Source organism: Phyllobates terribilis, unplaced genomic scaffold, assembly GCF_046119375.1.
Source record: "Phyllobates terribilis strain yellow unplaced genomic scaffold, ASM4611937v1 Scaffold_9__5_contigs__length_417890890, whole genome shotgun sequence".
Taxonomy (NCBI): domain Eukaryota; kingdom Metazoa; phylum Chordata; class Amphibia; order Anura; family Dendrobatidae; genus Phyllobates; species Phyllobates terribilis.
Window position 1 is genome coordinate 333233385 of NW_027362769.1, and position 13994 is coordinate 333247378.

Consider the following 13994-nt stretch of genomic DNA (forward strand, 5'->3'; position numbering starts at 1 on the left):
AACGATCAGCAATGCTAAAAATCCAACAAAGTCAAACCTTGATCTAATGTTGACCAGAACATATATATATATATATTTTTTTTTAATTAAATTTCACGCACATTTTTAACCCCTTCTGCTACTTCTACAATATCGTACTAAAGCAGAGGTCTGCCTACAGCTGTTAAAAGTTTGCTATGAGCTGCAGTTTTGCAGCAGCTGAAGAGCTACAGGGTATTAAATAGCACTGCAGTCCCCCGATCTGCTCTTTTATTAATGTAAATTGTATTAAAGGAGCAATGATCCCTCACCGGAGTAAAACTGCAAGAAGCAATAGTGCTATACTTATACCGTACCGTAAATACATCACTGAACTTCCACGAAACTTAGACAGCCCTGATTAGGTCATGTAAGGCTCTGTGCAGTGAGATCCCGTCACTATCTTGCTTCATCTACAATATTTTATTAATTATTATGCACTTGGATATTGTACAACGTGAAGACCATGAAAGGAGTGTGATCCAGCCCTTCTCATTCTGATATAAGATTGGTGACCAAACCATCATTTAAATTCCAAGTGGAGTATAAATAACCAAGTCATTAGCCAGCAGGTTTTACAGCCCCAGCTTAGGAAGAATTGCTCTGTGAAGGGGGTCTTCTATGCTACTGTATATGGCCTGAGGGTGGTGTTTGGAGGGTATATAAGTGGTGTCCCCTAAGGGGGTAAGCACCAGTCACAGATTTCCTCCACCGGAGAAGTTACCTAAGGTGAGTTACATGCTCTCCGCTTTCTCAATCCCTGGGATTCTATCTTACTCCAACTTGGAAGAGTAGAAGAATTGCTACCGAAAAAAAAGACTGTTTCCAATATTGACCTACAAGGATCAGGCTGGAAGGAGATTTCCTATGATTTTTTGGACTACAGTTATTGCAAAGGAATAGCTTTTTTTTATGGGCCGGCAACATCACTCTGGTTACTTGCAACTCTCATCGCCACCAACCTGGATTGTTTCCTCGTGTCTCATTCAAAGCAAAGCTGGTGTTTTTGGGAAGGGGTTCAGTGTATTAGGTCTTTATATAAACGTTGTTTGTTACACTGAAATATTGTTACCTTGTTGCAGATTGCTGATTGTAATACTATGGATACATGTAATAGACAATGCCTATCTTCACAAGTGTTGTACTGTACCCACGATTGATATTTGTGCTTCTGCTAAGCTATTTTATTCCTTATGTTGCAACTGTACCAGCAAGGCTCAAAATGTCTAACTCATCATTTATCTCTTAGCAGATAAGAAGATGGCTTTTGCAGGTATCCTCAGTGACGCTGACATCTCAGCTGCCATCAAGAGCGCTGAAGGTACTGTACTATCTATCAGCACCTTGGTCTATCATCACTCCTCATCTCCCTAGATAGTAGAACTAGGACATCAGGGTCAAGTTAGGAGTTAGATGTCACAGTGCCTCCTGTGGAGGACAGGGTAACTGCTATTATATCTTGCAAGTCCTACCTGATTGTTACTGCAGTTTTAGAGAAGTTTTATGTTGGAAATAGGAAACACTGTTACTTTACTCCAAGGTGAATATCTAATATGCTGAAGAGCAAAACTAACTAATATTCATAGGAAAAGTTTATTAGTGTCCATGGTTCTGTAAAAACGTATTTATAAATATTATTGCAACCAACATTTCAGTTAATCTAGTGTGCCTGTCCATCTATATATCTATCTATTGTTCATATATCTTATGTCTATCTCATATTGATCAATCTATAATCTATCTTATATCTAATCTATTTATCTAATATATATCTTGTAATCTATCTATTATCTATCTCTCAATCTAACATTCATTTATAGTATGCCTATGTATCTAATATAAATATATATTTTCTATCTATCTATTCCTTCTATCTAATGTCTATTTATCTAATATCTATCTATCTCTCTCTCTCACTAGCTATCTATCTATTTATCTCATGTATATTTATTTAATTTTTTTTTTTTTATCTATCGATCTATCTATCTATTTATCTATCTATCTATCTATCCTTCCTTCTATCTATCTATTTATCTATCTATCTATCTATCTATCTATCTCTATATCTATCATTCATCTATATTCATCATTCATCATCTTTATCTAATATATATACATATCTTTTCTATCTATGTATTACTTCTATCTATCTAATGCCTTTTTATCTAATATATATCTTTTTATCTATCTATTCCCTTCCCTCTATCTATCTTAGGTATATTTATCTAATATCTATTTTTTATCTATCTATGTCTCTATCTATGTCTCTATCTATCTATTTATCTATCTATCTATCTATCTATCTTTCTATCTATATCTCTATCTATCTTTAATCTATCAATCCAAACTCCCTTATTATTTCCTTTTTAGCCAAGGACTCCTTCAACTACAAAACTTTCTTTGCCAAATCTGGTCTGAGCAGCAAGTCCCAGGCTGAAGTCAAGAAAGTCTTTGAAATCCTGGACCAGGACAAGAGTGGATTCATTGAGGAAGATGAGCTGAAGTGCGTAATGACCTAACCACTAATGGGACAAATTGGAGGGAGGGAAAGATAAAAGTCTCACCATTCCTGTCTTATAAGTAGGAGATCTGCAGCTATTATTAATTCAATCTCAACTCTAAGGGGTCTATGTATATGGGTCTCTAGAGTTCCTCGGCTACATTGTGACTCTCCCTTTCTCATATCTAGACTGTTCTTGAAGAACTTCAGTGCTGGCGCCAGAGAACTGACCGACTCTGAAACAAAGATCTTCCTGTCCGCTGGTGACTCAGATGGTGACGGCAAAATTGGAGTGGACGGTAAATATGGAAAAGTCTATTTTATATGTGAAATATGGATTTTTTCCAGATTTATAATGGGGTCTTTGATAGTATAGCATTGTATAGTTGATGCCCTTAGTTCTTCTCAAGGCAGCAATAAATAAAGCTGTCAATCTCTAGTTGCAGCGTTGTGATATTTCAGTACTCGAATAGACATACACTTTAACTTATAAGGTAACAACCTAAAGGGGTTTGTCATTTATGGAAATCCATACTTCCAAAAGTTTTTTTAAGGAAACAGCTGCACACATGGGCATCCACCTCTCCATTCAGCAGAATAATGTGGAATAAGCAGGAGCTTCTAATGATACCAATGTCGTAGTTTAGAAATTATTATTTCATTAATACTATTTTTCTCACTTTTTCAGAGTTCCAAGCTTTGGTCAAGGCTTAAAGTGATACTCCTAACGGATGATCATAGAAATGTAACCTTCCCCCTTTTACTTTGTTAAACTGAAGTGTTGATGGAACCCGGATAACAAAATCAAAGATTGCCCCATTGAAGGGGGGGAAGGAATCTGCTCCAAGATCTACAAGCAAAAGTCATCTCCTTGATAAGCGCCGTCTACAATTTCCTCTTCATCCACTAACATGGGGATCCTGAGCTTCCACAGCTAGCAGTTTAATGCCTCAGCCTATTTATTTATATATTTTTTATATTGATAATGCATTGCCGGCTGTTTCTACTATTACACCTTTTGTAAATTCACACACTGAAGATACCAAACGATGATGTGTTAAAGTAACAAGAACGATGAAAACACAATGCTATCAATAAAAATCATGTTTTGGAATCAGTTTGGATTGGATTTCTTTTCGGGGTGCAATTGTCGAAGCCTGAAAATGTCAATAGTGTGTGCAATAGCATTGCTAAATTACCAAATCCAAGGGATATTACAATGGTGGAGCCATTCCTGTAGAAGCAGTAAAATAATAATAGCGATCGTACTCTGGCCCTGGTGTACGGTCAGGTCCAAAAGCTTCTCCATCTCACAAAGCCCCCCCAAACATAATAAATAGCTGTAAGCCAAACAATCATTCGGGGAACAGCTATCTCTCCCCCATATACAGGAAGGCTAGGAAATTCAATATGCCGGATCCTTCTCTTCCCTGACATCATCTGTCAAGGTAAAGTTGCGAGGACCCCACACACAATCCTATCCAAATTGGTGGGTTCGGCTGACATTAGTCTAATGTGTATGGGTGCCCTAAGAACACACCAATTTCATAAATAACAGTTAGTAAATGGGGGGAAGGGCCCTGGGCGCCGGGTCCGGGTCCATAACAGAACCTTTCTCAAGCCATAGAACTGAAACATTGTCACGTGGGCCACTTTGTCACTTTGCACAATAATGATTTTGGAGTGCTATCACTTTCCAGTTTCTATCTATCTATCTATCTATTATCTGTCTATCTCATATTTATCTATTATCTATCCCATATATATCTATCTATCTCATATCTATCTATCTATCTATCTATCTAATATCTATCTATCTATCTCATATCTATCATCTATCTATCTCATATATATCTATTATCTATCTATCATCTATCTATCCTTCCTTCTATCTATCTCATATCTATCTATCTCATATCTATCTATCTTTCTCATATCTATCATCTATCGATCTCATATATATCTATTATCTATCTATCATCTATATATCCTTCCTTCTATCTATCTCATATTTATCTATCTATCTATTATCTATCTCATATCTCCTATCTATCTATCTATCTATCTATCTATCTATCTATCTAACTATCGACGAGACAAGGAAGCAACACCAGATTCCTCCATTTTAAGTGCCGGCCTCCAAGACATATACCTAAATTAGGACTTTTAATATAAATAAAAACCAATGGGAAGGTGGTAGCACTCCCAAAAAAAAGATTGTGCAAAAATTAGAGTTTTATTGGCGCATGTGGCAACATTTCGGGTCTGAGTCCATAACAGAACCTTTCTCAAGCCATGGAACTAAAACATTGCCACATGGGCCACTTTGTCACTTTGCACAAAATTTTTTTGGAGTGTTATCATCTTCCTGTATCTCTCTATCTATCTATCTATCTATCTATTATTTATCTATCTATCATTTATCTATCTATCTCATATCTATCATTCTATCTCATATTTATCATTCTATCTCATATTTATCTATTATCTATCTATCCATATATCTATCTATCTATTTATCCCATATCTATCATTCTATCTATCTATCTATTTATCTATCTATCTATTTATCTATCCTTCTATCTGTTTCTCCCATATCTATCATTCTATCTATCTAATATCTATCCATCACTCTATCTTTCCAGACTGTTTTTTTTTCCCATCCTTGTTATGTTACTCTATGGCCGGCTGCAGACGAGCCTATGAAAAATCATCCGAGTTTCATCCAGAAAAGTCAGACATTTTTTAACTAATTTTCATCCGTGTGTCAGTTTTTTTTACGTCCGTGTGATGTCCGTGTGCCGTCCGTTTTCATATATCTACATTAAAAAATGTACATGATCAAATACAGTTCCCTGGGTTAGTAGTAGAAATATGTCCTAAAAAATCAGATGGCACACAGATGATCTGTGTGGGATCCGATTTTTTTTACGCACCCATCGACTTCAATGGGAGAGTCTATTCCGATATGCAATAAACTAGTGAATGCTGCAATTTTTTTTCTCATAGAGTCGGGCCGAGAGAAAAATCATTCATCTGAGCAGCCCTACTGAATAGCATGTGTCAGTGTGCCGTCCGTGTGCCGTCCGTGTGCCGTTCGTGTGCTGTCCGTGTGCTATCTGATCAAAAACTGGACAGCACTCATCCGATTTATATATTCATCTGCATGAGCGCTTAAGCCAAGTTCACATAGAGTTTTTTTGTAGCATTTTCAGCATGGAATCCGTGCCAAAAAATCAATCTTCTTGCATAACCTTCCCAATAATTTCAATTTATTATATTTTTAATTTATTCTAAATGTAGCCATGATGTGGCCGAGGAGTAATTTGCTGGTGACCACACTCCTTAAGTGTGAGAGAAAGTGACTCATTTCTCACCTTGTTTTCTTAGATGTGACATCTGTCAATTAAAGGTGTAAGTTGATCTAGTGGGGCTTAGGATATCACAAATCAGTGCCATGTGCGGACCCCCAGCTTAAGAGTCAAGTAAGAATGAGTCCACACAAGGGCGCACTCCAAATAAGTCTTAAAGAGGACCTGTGGCTAGGTCAAAAGTGGGCAGTTTTTGCTTATATTTTATTTCCTCTGGTCCCTTGAGTGTTCTATTTAAGTATTTATAATGGGTGCTAAATATGCAAAATTTTTTTGGTCTTAACCAAGGGGGCGTCGCACTAAGGATTTTCTGGGAGATGTGTTTATAGGCAGAATAATTAACCAGCGAGCAACGCCCTATGGGAAAAGATCATAAAAATTACTATATTTGGTGCACTATAAAAATGCCCATATCTCTGGAGCCATATGGTGGATTTAAAAATAAATGAAAAAAAAAGAATACTCAGGGGATCAGCAGGAATAAAATAAGTGCAAAAAACTGCCCACTTTTGACCCGGTGGCAGGTCTTCTTTAAGTGCAAAAATGGGTGTAATTTATAGAAAAATAGAAGGAAAAACAAGCCCATTAATATTAGGGACAGAGCGTGCTGTGGTTGAAAGCAGAGCCACAGTGTAAACCTGATCTAAGGCTCATTCGCATGTGCATAATTCTATATGCCTACACTAGTTCTATATTTGGAAGGCACACACCCATGCCCATCACCATGTGAAAATGAAATGCTGGTCTGACCCCCTCTTCTCTTACAGTGCGTGAATTTTTCAGCTTTTACTACGAAAATCCTCGAGGATTTTTATCATAGATGAGCTGATTAAAAAATAAAAGATGAAAAAAGAAGGTTCCCTGCACCCTGCATTCAGCAATGTTGTATTGTCAGCACAGCCAAGTCCGGAAGTTAAAGTATAAAGTAGGGCCAGCACCCGGAAGCCCTCATATACAGCATTCTAGCTTTACACAACTCCATCCAATGCTTGGCATTGTGCTTAGTGATATAAGGCTTGCATGCAACTGCTCGACCATGAAGCTTCCAGCTGTTAGAAATTGTGGTTCTGTGCTCCTGCCTGGGAATGGATCAGGTCCGGTGATATACTACTTCGGTAGCAGGCGCTGCCATTGCTGTGACCCTGGAGTCGGAGCTACTATGCGTGCAGGGAAACCGTTCCAATCTTATGGAGCATCGTGCTCTGGTGTTGTAGGATGTGTGAGCACGTGGGAAGCCGTGTCTCTCACTGATGTCCCTTCCCGGGGAATATGGGACTCTGTGTTCCCCGGTTGCCAGGCAAAGCAGGAAGCTGCTGAGCCTGGATTAGGCAGTGGTGGGATTTTGTCCAGTCTGCTGTTGAAGCTAGCAGGGAGTGGCTGTCTGGGGATGATTGGGAGGTATTCAACACCTGATCATTAGGCGGGCTATTTAACCCTGTTCCCTGCTCAGTCTTTTGCTGTTTATTGCAGTTTCCTATGTTCTTGGTGGTGAGTGGTTCTAGCATTAGTCTTGCTATCTTTTCTGGGGTTTTCTCATTTTCTCTTCTGGTTACACTTCCTGGGATTCTTGCAGAGGTACTCACCTGGTCCTTGACTAGGCACTAATCACGTCACCAGACGCCAGCTGTTCGGCAACAGTGGGCCTGGGAAGGGCTCTGCCAAAGTCCCCCTTCCATTTACTGGGAGCTGGGTGAAGAGTATTCTTGTCCCTCAAGGGCTCGCCTAGCTGGCTTTCGCCAAGTGCATCTGTGGCTGTACCTTTGCTGGTTTGGTGCCAGTCTTGCTGGGTCTCTCTGCGCAGCTCATAACACCAGCGCACAATTTTTGTGCTGATGTTAATACCATAGGACTCTGATTGAATTCTACTGTTCTGGAGTTATCAGAGCGTTGGTGACTTTTCTGCTCCTCAGCACTCAGTGACCCTACTCTATAACTTTACTTGGTCTCCAATTCAGTTGCTGCGATTCCTTCCACTTCTCAATAATATCACTCACAGGTAATGAGGGAATATTTAGGAGGAAAGAAGTTTCATGAACTGACCTGTTACACCAGTGGCTCCTACTACAGAACTACACAAAAATTCGGGAGCTTGATTTTATATCCATGTGACAGTGGGACTGAAGGAGAAACCTGAATTCAATGATTCCAATAATTGTGTCAATCTATTGTAAGTGGCAGAAGGGTATTTAGGTCCACTCACGTGCCAGAACCCTCGTGAAACTGTAAATCTGCACTACTTATAGATAGACCCCTGCTGTCTCAGACTGGTCCTCTGGAGAACAGGTAAATCTCCCGTTGGGCCCCTATGCAGGAGTGTGTCCTTGCCCCACTATGAGCAGTATCTGGTACTATATACTTGATTCACTATGTACAGAGACAGTAACTCAACATTTATTTACATAGCAGAGGTACATTTGTGAAAGAGGGTAAATGTAATATTTGCATGTAGCTGAACGTTTGACCCCCACGGTCAATGTTACTGGTGGGCCCCTGGCACCCCAGTCTGACATTGCACCTCTGATTCTTACAGTAACTTTTTACTGATGCATCGATATTGAATATACTGTATATATATATTGAAGAGATTTCTGAGAATGATGGTGCCTGAAGAAATAATATCTCTTATGGCAATTTGGAAATTCAATGTCCTTTTCTGATTGGGCTGCAATCAGTCTCCTCCACCGTCTCTTTGCACTGTTTTCCATACTCGTCGCTTGCATGTCACCAAACTCTTCACAAGCTCTTAAAGATATTTCACACCAGAAAGTAACTCTCAGCACATGCTTACTGCCCTCACCCACATTTCACGGGCTCTCTAGCAGGGCTGAGGTGTCATAAATTGAAAGTGACCAGGGTCCCCTTTCATTATTTTGCAGTGATTGCCATGGCGACGAACGCTGAACTGTCCCAAAAGGGGAAAGTGAAATGTCTGTTGTAAACAGAGAGCACTTGTCAGCAGAGACAGGGGACAGGATGGAGCTGTACATAAAATGGCAGATGCTCCCTCCATAGGTCCTATGACAGCTGTCACTCCTTCTCAGAGGCCCTCCATGATCCACTTGCAGCTGCTTCTCTTTTTCTAACCAAAGTTCTCAATTTTACTGCTTTGGAGAGAGAAGTATATTGGGGGGGGGGTTGTGGTTGTTTTTGGGAAGTGATCATATTTTATGGTTTTGTGTCACCCCACTCCCTGTAGTGCAGCGTTGCTATCACAGCATGTGTCTGTCACTATGGCTCATTCCACGTCTCCAGAGAGGACACTGTTGTGGCACCCCAGGGGTCCGGTTGCCACATTGGCATTGCCTCCCCCACAGGTGGTGATGCCATGCCTAGAAGCAAGGAGGGGTCCCCTGATCAGGTATACCAGCATCCAACACTTTCCTGGCTCCAGACCAGAAAGGGGAGCTCCTCCCCTTTAAATTGGAACCTGGAGGCGGGGTTAGAAAGTTAGTTGAAGGGGAGTTGGAGACCGGAGAGCGACGAGGAAGGACCTGGGGAAGGGAGCTGTGAACAAGCTCGCCCCAGAGAGAAGCGCAAGGGAATCGGACACCGGAGTCCATGGTTGTGCGGGAACTGAAGGCCCGGCAGCTAAATCCGGAGGGCAGGAGACTGCAGGTCTCCTGGCCCCACCAGACACCTGGCGGCTCATCAGCATCCGAGGGTCCAGCGCCATCACTAGGGAGCGACACTTGAAGAAGGCCCGAGCTGCCTGCCATACGGGTGAGGAATAGACGTTTTGCTCAGGAATGAGGGCCGCAGCATAGCTTTAAGCAGCAGGGCCAAAGAGAATAGCGCAGAGGGAAGGCCAGCAACTCCACCTGGCGAGGTGGACTCCCAAACTGCTTCTAGGCCGCCCAGACCTCCACCACCAGCTAGTACCAGTGCCCCGGTCTACTCTGACAAACCGCTAGTAAAGATAGAGGAAACCGCCATTGATTTGTTGTCTGGTCATTATCTGCGCCCTCAGCCCTGCACTACACCGCACCAACAACATCTACCTCCACAATTCATCATGTACTGCCCTGGAGCTTAGCTCTGCCTGTGGAGAGCTGAACCAACTCTGCTGTGTCACCATCAGCTCCAGTGGATCTGCACTGCAGCAGCGGCCCCATATAGCCGCATACCACGGGTGGCGTCACGAACATTATCCTAAAAACTTTATTCCCCTTTCCTTTAATTATTTGACCGCCCGGGGCCACGGACCAGGTCACTGCCACTGTAACATCCCCGGCACCGACCGGCCCGGCTACCGAGTATCCCACGGCCCCAGGGGGCACGTCACTGTCACACACCCATTCACTATTACTAGTATCTATATACAGTATCTATAATATAATGCTACAAGTGTCCCTCTGTCTGAAGCCTCTATAGACTGCGCAAGCGCGACACGCCTGCACAGTCTGGCTCCAGAGAGAAGAACGCATGGAGCCGTTATACAGGTAAGAGGAGTGTATGGCGCCGGAGATCGCGGTATGCGTAGACACTGAACGCATACCACGATCTCTGGCGCTATACTTACATACTTACCTGACCGGGAGGAGCTTTTCCGCGGCGCCTCTCTTCTCGCCGGAGACCGGGGCAGGAGTGAAGGCGTCGGAATCGGTGCATGTGCAATGTGTCTTCAGCAAAATGGCACCGGACAGCGCGGTATGGGCACGCGCGTACTCCGGCGCCACACTCCTCCCCGGCCTACGGCAGACCAGGACATCGCAGCGCTGGAGCACAGGGAAGAAAGGTGAGTATAAGTGGGGTTTTTTGTATGTGTGCAGCGTGAAAGGGATGAGGGGGCCACACATACCAGGATTGGGGGGTGAGGGGGCCACACATACCAGGATTGGGGGATGAGGGGGCCACACATACCAGGATTGGGGGATGAGGGGTACCAAGCATACCAGGATTGGGGGATGAGGGTGCCATACATACCAGAATTGGGATGAGGGGTGCCATGTATACCAGGATGAGGGGTACCATACATACCAGAATAGGGATGTGGGGTACCATGCATACCAGGATGAGGGATGGGGTGCCATGCATACCAGGATTAGGGATACCATGCATACCAGTATGAGGGATTGGGTACCATACATACCAGGATTGGGGGATGAGGGGTGCCATACATACCAAGATTGGGATGAGGGGTGCCATGTATATCAAATTTGGGATGAGGGGGCAATGCATACAAGGATGAGAGATGGGGTGCCATGCATACCAGGATTTGGGATGAAAGGTGCCATGCAAACCAGGATTGAGGATGAGGGGTGCCATGCAAACCAGGATTGGGGATAAGGGGTGCCATGCATGCCAGAATTGGTGATGAGGGGTGCCATGCATGCCAAGATTGGGGATGAGGGGTGCCATGCATACCAGGATTGGGGATGAAGGGTGCCATGCAAACCAGGATTGGGGATGAGGGGTGCCATGCATACCAGGATTGGGGATGAGGGGTGCCATGCATACCAGGATTGGGGATGAGGGGTGCCATGCATACCAGGATTGGGGATGAGGGGTGCCATGCATACCAGGATTGGGGATGAGGGGTGCCATGCATACCAGGATTGGGGATGAGGAATACTATGCATACCAGGATTTGGATCTGGGAGGGCCATGCATACCAGGATTCGGATGAGGGGCCATGTATACAAGGATAGGGATGAGGGGTACCATATATATCAGGATTAGGGATGGGGTGCCATGCATACCAGGATAGGGATAAGGGGCACCATGCATACCAGGATGAGGGGTATCATACATATCAGGATAGGGATGAGGGATGGGGTACCATGCATACCTGGATTGGGTATGAGGGAGCCATGCATAGGCGGATAATAATGGGGCTCCGGGGTGTCTATGGCCAGATTGCCCTCATTATATGTGCGGTGCTGCGGCACATACCAGCAGACAGTGGCGGGGGGGGCCTCGGACCGCTCCCCCAGCAGCGGCGCATGGCTGCTACTCTTCTTCGGCTGGGCCAGCACTGCAGCTGTTAACTTCCCTGTGCTGGCCCGGCCGCGTCACAGCTAGGAGACACGGCCCTGTGAGCGGCCGTGTCTCCTAGCTGTGATGTCACGCAGTGCGCGCCCGGCCTGCACTGCTGCACCGGAGAGTAGCAGGAGGACTGGAGCCGGGGGATGGTGAGTGTGTGTGAGAGTGTGTGTGTCAGAGTGTGTGTGTGTGTCAGAGTGTGTGTGTGTGTGTGTGAGAGTGTGTGTGTGTGTGTGAGAGTGTGTGTGTGAGTGAGTGAGTGATTGAGTGAGTGTGTGTGTGTGTGCAGGCAGATATCATTGTGTGATGTCTGTTTATATGTATTTTTGTGTTTCAAATGTGTTTATGAGTGTATGTATACGTCTGTATATGTTTGTGTGTGCGTGACTGCGTGCGGCCTCCCGCTGTGTAAAGATGGCTACATGCGGCCTCCTGCTGTGTATAGATGGCACCGTGAGGCCTCCTGCTGTGTATAGATGGCACCGTGCGGCCTCCCGCTGTGTACAGATGGCTGCGTGCGGCCTCCCGCTGTGTATAGATGGCTACGTGCGGCCTCTCGCTGTGTATAGATGGCTATGTGCGGCCTCCCGCTGTGTATAGATGGCTACGTGCGGCCTCCCGCTGTATATAGATGGCTACATGCGGCCTCCCGCTGTGTATAGATGGCTACATGTGGCCTCCCGCTGTGTATAGATGGCTACGTGCGGCCTCCCGCTGTGTATAGATGGCTACGTGCGGCCTCCCGCTGTATATAGATGGCGCCGTGCAGCCTCCCGCAGTATATAGATGGCTGCGTGCAGCCTCCCACTGTATATAGATGGCTATGTGCGGCCTCCCGCTGTGTATAGATGGCTACGTGCACCCTCCTGCTGTGTATAGATGGCTACGTGCGGCCTCCTGCTGTGTATAGATGGCTACGTGCGGCCTAATGCTGTGTATAGATGGCGCCGTGCGGCCTCCTGCTGTGTATTGATGGCACCGTGCGGCCTCCCGCTGTGTATAGATGGCTACGTGCGGCCTCCCGCTGTGTATAGATGGCTACGTGCGGCCTCCCGCTGTATATAGATGGCGCCGTGCAGCCTCCCGCAGTATATAGATGGCTGCGTGCAGCCTCCCGCTGTATATAGATGGCTATGTGCGGCCTCCCGCTGTGTATAGATGGCTACGTGCACCCTCCTGCTGTGTATAGATGGCTACGTGCGGCCTCCTGCCGTGTATAGATGGCTACGTGCGGCCTCCTGCTGTGTATAGATGGCGCCGTGCGGCCTCCTGCTGTGTATTGATGGCACCGTGCGGCCTCCCGCTGTGTATAGATGGCGCCGTGCGGCCTCCCGCCGTGTATAGATGGCGCCGTCCGGCCTCCCGCCGTGTATAGATGGCTACGTGTGCTCAATATTGAGTCATACAATTAGTGTAAAGCTATATGTCCACGATGCAGAAATGCTCCGGAATTTTTCCTGAGCGTTTCTGCATCTCACTGGCAGAAAAAACGCATGCGGATTGTACATGCATTTTCCTGCCAGGGACAAGCGGAAGTGAAGCGTTCTTCACATGCATTTCCGCATGTGGGTTGACAAGCGCTTTCCAAGCGATTTTAGCATCACTTGGAAAGTGCTTGACAACTTGGTCACATGATATAAATCCATGCAACCAGCATGGATTTATATAGTGCGACCGTAAAAGAATGGTAAAAAATACAAAATAAATATATACTTACCTTCTGATGGCCTGCCGACGTCAGCGGTCGCGTGACCCATCACATGACTAAATGACATCACGGCAGGTGTAATGCACACGCCCGGGCTGAGCGGCGTGTGCGTGTGATTGTAGTGATTCCACTGGACCGTGCCGGAGAGTGAATGCCTGGAGGGGCGTAACTAGGTATTCACCCGATCCGACCAGGGTCGCACGACGGCATACGACGCCAGTGCACCAAGGAGGAACCGAGCAGAGGGACCAGGTGCTACTCCAGGACAGACCCCGGACACGGCTGTTGACCCACACAGGGGAATACAGGAACAGACTGGTTAGGCTGGCGCACAGACTGGTGGGTATAGGCAGGCACGACTGGTATGCAGGCAGGTGGGTATGCAGGCAGGGGGGTACAGGAAAGCACAGCTAGA

At 45.1% G+C, this 13994-nt stretch overlaps 1 protein-coding gene across 2 annotated transcripts; it reads left to right on the forward strand.

The window, feature by feature from the left end:
• The first annotated feature begins 566 nt into the window (after window positions 1-566).
• LOC141162180 (parvalbumin beta-like) lies at window positions 567-3635 on the forward strand. Of its 2 annotated transcripts, none has more exons than XM_073647998.1 (5): window positions 567-747; window positions 1271-1339; window positions 2389-2521; window positions 2708-2817; window positions 3207-3635. In XM_073647998.1, exons 2-5 carry the CDS (start codon window positions 1279-1281, stop codon window positions 3230-3232), a joined length of 330 nt encoding a protein of 109 aa, XP_073504099.1. In that variant the 5' UTR covers window positions 567-747; window positions 1271-1278; the 3' UTR covers window positions 3233-3635. The 2 variants fall into 2 exon arrangements, with proteins under 2 accessions (XP_073504099.1, XP_073504098.1); XM_073647997.1 differs by having other exon boundaries at window positions 568-747; window positions 1268-1339.
• The last annotated feature ends 10359 nt before the right edge of the window (window positions 3636-13994 follow it).